At 42.4% G+C, this 6,434-nt stretch overlaps 1 protein-coding gene across 2 annotated transcripts in view; it reads right to left on the bottom strand.

The window, feature by feature from the left end:
* The window catches only part of plekho2 (pleckstrin homology domain containing, family O member 2), a 23,745-nt gene extending 18,899 nt beyond the window's left edge, over window positions 1–4,846 (bottom strand). Inside the window, exon 1 of one of the 2 annotated variants that reach the window (XM_019871177.1) lies at window positions 4,662–4,846. In XM_019871177.1, coding sequence (XP_019726736.1) covers window positions 4,662–4,835 — 174 coding nt within the window. In that variant the 5' untranslated portion in view covers window positions 4,836–4,846. The remainder of the gene's footprint in view (window positions 1–4,661) is intronic. The other variant, XM_019870331.1, reaches the window with a different exon arrangement.
* Window positions 4,847–6,434: the final 1,588 nt, after the last annotated feature.

Genomic DNA, 6,434 nt, shown 5'->3' with positions numbered 1-6,434 from the left:
CACACACATACACACACACACACACACACACACACACACACAGTCCAAACAGCATGGCTGGTCTCACCACAGTTTTATACACCTTTCCTTTCATCTTCACTGAAACTCTTCTATCACACATCACACCTGACACTTTTCTCCAGCCGTTCCAACCTGCCTGTACCCGCTTCTTCACCTCTTTTGCACACTCTCCATTGCCCTGGACAGTTGACCCCAACTACTTAAAATCCTCCACCTTCTTTATCTCTTCTCCCTGTAACCTCACTCTTGTACCTTTTCTCCAGCCGTTCCAACCTGCCTGTACCCGCTTCTTCACCTCTTTTGCACACTCTCCATTGCCCTGGACAGTTGACCCCAACTACTTAAAATCCTCCACCTTCTTTATCTCTTCTCCCTGTAACCTCACTCTTGTACTTGGGTCTCTCTTCATTCACACACATCTATTCCATCTTGCTGCGACTGACATTCATTCCTCTCCTTTCCAGGGCAAACCTCCACCTCTCTAGTTTCTCTTCCACCTGTTCCCTGCTCTCACGACAGATGACAATGTCATCTGCAAACATCATAGTCCATGGAGATTCCTGTCTAACCTCATCTGTCAGCCTTTCCATCACCATAGTGAATAAGGGGCTCAGAATTGACCCCTGGTGAAGTCCCACCTCCACCTTGAATTCCTCCGTCACACCTACAGCACACCTTACCACTGTCTTACAGTCATCATACATGTCCTGCACTGCTCTAACGTACTTTGTTGTCACCCCAGACTTCCTCATATAATACCACACTTCTTCTCTGGGCACCCTGTCATACGCTTTCCCCAGATCTACAAAGACACAATGCAGTTCCCTCTGACCTTCTCTGTACTTCTCTATCAACATCCTCAAAGCAAATACTGCATCTGTCGTACTCTTTTTTTGGCATGAAACCATACTGCTGCTCACTTCTGCTCTTAGTCTAGCTTAAACTACTCTTTCCCATAGTTTCATTGTATGGCTCATCAACTTTATTCCTCTGTAGTCACTACAACTCTGCACATCTCCCTTGTTCTTAAAAATCGGCACCAGCACACTTCTCCTCCATTCCCCAGGCATTTTCTCACCATCTAAGATCTTGTTGAACAACCCAGTCCGAAACGTCACTGCCACTTCTCCTAGACACTTGCATACCCTGATAGGTAAATCATCAGGCCCGAGTGACTTTCCACTCTTCATTCTCTTCAGTGCCCTCCTCACTTCATCCTTGCTAATCTTTGCTACTTCCTGGTCCACAACAGTCACCTCTTCTCCTCTTTGTTCTTTCTCATTTTCCTCATTTATCAACTCTTCAAAGTACTCTTTCCATCTTCCCATCACACGACTGACACCTGTCAATACATTTCCATCTCTATCCTTAATCACCCTACCCTGCTGCACGTCCTTACCATCTCTGTCTCGCCAACCTGTATAGATCCGTCTCTCCCTCCTTGCTGTCCAGCCTAGCATACAAGTCATCGTAGGCCTCTTGTTTGGCCTTCGCCACTTCTACTTTCACCGTGCGCTGCATCTCCCTGTCTACTCTCTTCAGTCCTCTCAGTATCCCACTTCTTCTTAGCTAACCTCTTTCTCTGTATACACTCCTGCATCTCTTCATTCCACCACCAAGTCTCCTTATCTACTTTCCTTCCAGATGATATACCAAGTACTACCTACCTATCTCCCTGATCACATTAGCTGTAGTTGTCCAGTCATCTGGAAACGCCTCCTGACCACCCAGTGCTTGTCTCAAGTCCTTTCTAAAAGTCATGCGACACTCTTCCTTTTTGAGCTGCCACCATTTTTGTCCTCTGCTTTTGCTCTCTTCATCTTTCGCATGTTTGTTTTTGCAGAAAATTTTACGTTGGATGCCCTTCCTGACACAACCCTGTATTTATCCGGGCTTGGGACTGGCACAATAAGACACTGGCTTGTGCCCCCTTGTGGCTACATTCAGGATATTTGGCTATCAGGTGAAATTTATGGAAAATGTAAAAAGTTCACGCTACAGTGATATCATATCATGAAAGTAGGACATTTAAGTATGTACAAGGATGCACTGGTGATTTCCTCATCTCAAAGAATTAATTGAGACAAAAGTTAAGAGCAATGGTACAACACAACAAAAAATGTCACCATCTCAATAACTTGTCATGTGTCCTTGAGCACCAATTACAGCTTGACAACGGCATCTCATGCTGTTCACACTTGTTGTCTGCTGAGGCATTCTTGAAGGACAGCCCTCAAACCATTGAAGTTCTGGGGTGCAGAGTTTCGAGTTTCTACACGGCGACTGAGCTGAACCCACAGGTTTTCAATGGGATTCAGGTCTGGAGAAAGTGCAGGCCATTCCATTTTTGGTACACCATTCTCCAACAGCCATTTACTGATGATGCAACCTCGATAAGTTGGAGCATGACTGGATTAATAATGTTATTCAGACAGTATGGGCTTGTCACTGTACCATTCACAAAGTGTAGAGCAGTTTTGGTCTGACTGGACACACCTGCCCATACAGCAACACCACCACCACCACCACCACCAAAAACTCGTCTGGTGACAACAGTGGCCGATGCATACCGCTCTCCTTAATGCCTCCAAAATTGTTGGCGGCCATCATTTCTGCATAACGTGAATCGCCTTTCATCAGAGAACAGCACTGAGGCCCACTGGTCCCTTGTCCAGAGTAAATGCTCCCTGGCCCATGCAAGACGATGACCCCTTTGCCCGGTGGTGTGGTCAGGTACCCTTGCAGTTCGTCTAGCACCAGACCACGCTGATGTAAATGGTTTCAAATGGTCTGACGTGACACTTGGGTGCCCGTCATCTCCCTTACACGTGGCTGGAGTTGGGTGGCATTCATCATCCGCTTTCTCAGGGCATGATGTTCACAATGTAGTGGTCATCAGCATGGGATGTGCCCAAAGGACGTCCACTTCCACATCTTTCTGTGACTCTTCCAGTCTCTCTGTTTCTCTGATGGAACCCACAGATGACACTCTGTGGCACTCTCAGCTCAGTGGCCACTTCCTGTCTGTGAACGTCCTGTTTGAAGCATTATAAAGGCAAGGTACTGTTGATCCATTGTTAGGTGTCGTCTTGGTCTCATGATGTCAAAATGTGAACGGCATGATGAGGACCACTTTTTTAGCACTAGCTCTAACTGAACCAGTTAGAGCTATTCGTCGATTCAAGAAGGCCTGTTGTGAATTTTGCCATTCAGCTCCTCAGTAGAGAACAGCAACTTGTGCAAAAAGTACAGAAATATTTAACAGTGGGACACATGTGCATTCAAAAGCTTAGAGAAGGTCACATTAAGTTCACTTGTGAAGGTTTTAATGCATTTCAGACTTGTCCTGAATATATGTATAGAGAGAGAGAGAGAGAGAGAGAGAGAGAGAGAGAGAGAGAGCGAGAGCACTGCTACTACTTCTGTGAACTCGCTTTGTTCGTTTTCAGCCTATTTGAGCAATTAAGTGACCCAAATTTTGGAAAATATCCAGAACTGTCAGTGTTATGGCCGTTACAAGTTGGTGTTTAGTGATTTCCATAACAAAATACGGACAATCCATCACATTTGGCAGCTATGCAGGCATAGTTTGAACTGTGTGTAAAACATCATGTTACAGTGGTGAACACAAATATTAAATACAGTTTTGGGAATAAAACCTTGGCCTGATTTTAGATAAATTCTTAGGCCTACTATACAACTGTATTTTAATGGTGACCATTGGAGAGCAATGTGATATTTGTTGTAAAAGGTTTGAGAATCACTGATCTACATTCTAGAGTAGTACATGATCTATAAATCTTGACCACTTTGATTAGTCCTGATGGTTAGGAATGTGGATTATATCTGTTTAATAATTCAAAGTGTCTTTTTTTAAAAGGACAATTTGCTGAAAGTTGTGCTGTGCTCATTTTCTTTACACGCTGGATATTTCCGTACAGTGCTTGACTTCCTTTTTCTGCTGAATAGGCTTCCTCAAAATACACCCACATAAGATGCACGTTGACAGCTACTTGCTCAACGAATACAAGCAGATATAAATGACCTTACAACACGCTTTCCTGGAATAGCTTGTTTCGAGGTGAGTTTCTGATTTGTGTCCAAAACAAAATGACCAATATCACTGAAACCTTAACATTCATAGCAAAGTCAATTGATGTGCACTTTATCCCTTTTCTTCACTTTATTTGGCAGATCAATGCTTTTTAAAGTGTGCATTAGGTTATGCTGTGTATTTACCATTACTTTGTTAAAACGGTTTCCTTCATGAAAAGTAACTGTAACATGGGAACAATATGACTAATATCTCTAAGTTCTTTCCCTGACCATGTACAAATGAGACAATCACGCAGTTTTATTTTCAAACCAAAACTGAACTGATGCTAGTCACTCAAAGTGCAGTAAAGCCAACAGGATGTAAGGGACTGACATGTACTGAAAAGGTGTGACGAAAAAAAAAAGCCCCACATATTTCTCAACTTGTATCATGCTGAAATTTCAGTTATGAGCGTTCTCTGTGGCATTGTAAAGTCACCAAACTTTGGTAAATTAATGGAATCTCTCTTTCGCTTACAAAATATCAATGCAGTCTGCACTGAACAAAGTCAACTGACAAACAGAACAATTGAGCAACAACTTACATGTTCCATGATCAGGGCACAATCCGTTATGGGAACTGCAAATGGCCTGAAATCACTCAATGTTGTTTTATCGTATTTGTGACAATGTGGGTCCTCCCCGATGGTCACATTGCCATCACTTCCCGTCAAGGAAAAAAAAAAAAAAAACAGAACTTCGCTTGTTAGTAAAACCATGAAGAGAACCCTTTCCTCTTTTGCTGCCAACCCCCAAAAAAAGAAAAGTTTCATTTCCGGTTTAGACCACTGACAGTATTCAATCATATGTGTTGAGTAGGAGCCTGTCTGAAAGTATTTGAGTTCTGAAATGCCTGACACACAAGAGGACAGCATGTTTTAATTTTGGTGGCCCCGATTGTGTATGGGCATTTTTCGATCTTTTTTTGGGGGGTGAAGTGCCATCCATCTATTCATTTTCTATATCACTTGAAAAGGCTAGGGTCACAGTGGGTCCAAGATTCTGGCAACCTGCAGCCTGTATCATCTGTATGTGTGTCTATATAGACATGTAAACATTCATGCCTATGGGCAATTTTGTCTTCTTTTCAGTTGTTATGTATATTTTTAGAATGCAGGAGGAAGCCACAGCACCTGGAGAGAGCCCACCCTGGCAGGCTTGGAAATGCAAACACCACATAGCAGGGCCTGAGCTAAGTTTGCAGGAAGGGGCTGCAAACCACCGTGCAGCCTCAGGTGAAAGTATTATGATGAATTCAATTTGCATAATTTCAAGCAGCAATACGTTTGTTTGGCAAATAGTTTCACTGTTCTAACAGTGATAAAAATGCTGGAAATGTAACTGAGGAAGATATCATGAAATTAATGAACACAGTGACATGTGGTGAGGTTCAGGACTGCTGAGGTACTCTTCCTCTGGAGTCGGAATAAAAGTATGAACTCAAAGTAGAAAATTAGCCTATGTTTCAATTTTGACCTGCATTGAAACATGTTGCAAATAAAGCTAAAATTGATTTTTAAAACATTTGTTTTCAAAGCTTTTTAATTATATTTCATTTAATTCCACACTGTTCAAGAATGTAACAGAAAGAAAAGCTAAAGTTGTAATAAAAAGTCAAGTTCATTGTTGATGTTTGTGTTTCTTCAGATCTGTTATTTATAATAATACAAAATGTCATTCCCTTTATTTTTAACATGTTATAAAAGCCTCAATTATAAAATTATCTCATAGTATAGTATTATAAATCCATGTCTGATGTTTCTAACAAACCAATCCGTGTCAAAATTGGTGAAGATTAGGACGAGTGAGGATGAATTTATGGGAGCCAAACACAGTCAAATAAATCCAAGTGAATGTCGCCGTGCCCACCCGGTTCAAGATGGCGGCTAAATCACCAGCTCGAAATGTTATGGATGTCTATGGTCTTCTTCTCTCAATGCGCCAATGGAGCGCAACACTGCCACATGCTGGCAGCGGCTCCAACGTGCATTTTGAGTTGCTTTTCTGGCCGCAAGAGTGACAGAACATATTAAACACATTCATGTAATACAGTAATAACAGTGGCGGACCCTGAGGGCCAGCAAGGCCTTCTCTGCTGGCCTAAACATTCTCAGAAAAGTAAATTTACTTTTCTGAGTCAGGGGTCCCCAACCTTTTTTGCCCCACGGACCGGTTTATGTCAGACAATATTTTCAGGGACCGGCATTTAAGGTGTGGCGGAAATAATACAACAAAATAATATGGTATGAGCTGCATGAAAACTGTGGTGTTTTCGAAATATAATAATAAACACAAGGAGCGTCTAATCTGGCCGCAAC

The sequence above is a fragment of the Hippocampus comes genome, unplaced genomic scaffold (assembly GCF_001891065.2).
Source record: "Hippocampus comes isolate QL1 unplaced genomic scaffold, H_comes_QL1_v1.1 scaffold303, whole genome shotgun sequence".
NCBI classification, from domain to species: domain Eukaryota; kingdom Metazoa; phylum Chordata; class Actinopteri; order Syngnathiformes; family Syngnathidae; genus Hippocampus; species Hippocampus comes.
Note: the sequence above shows the minus strand (reverse complement) of the source record. Positions and strands in the feature narration are given on the sequence as shown.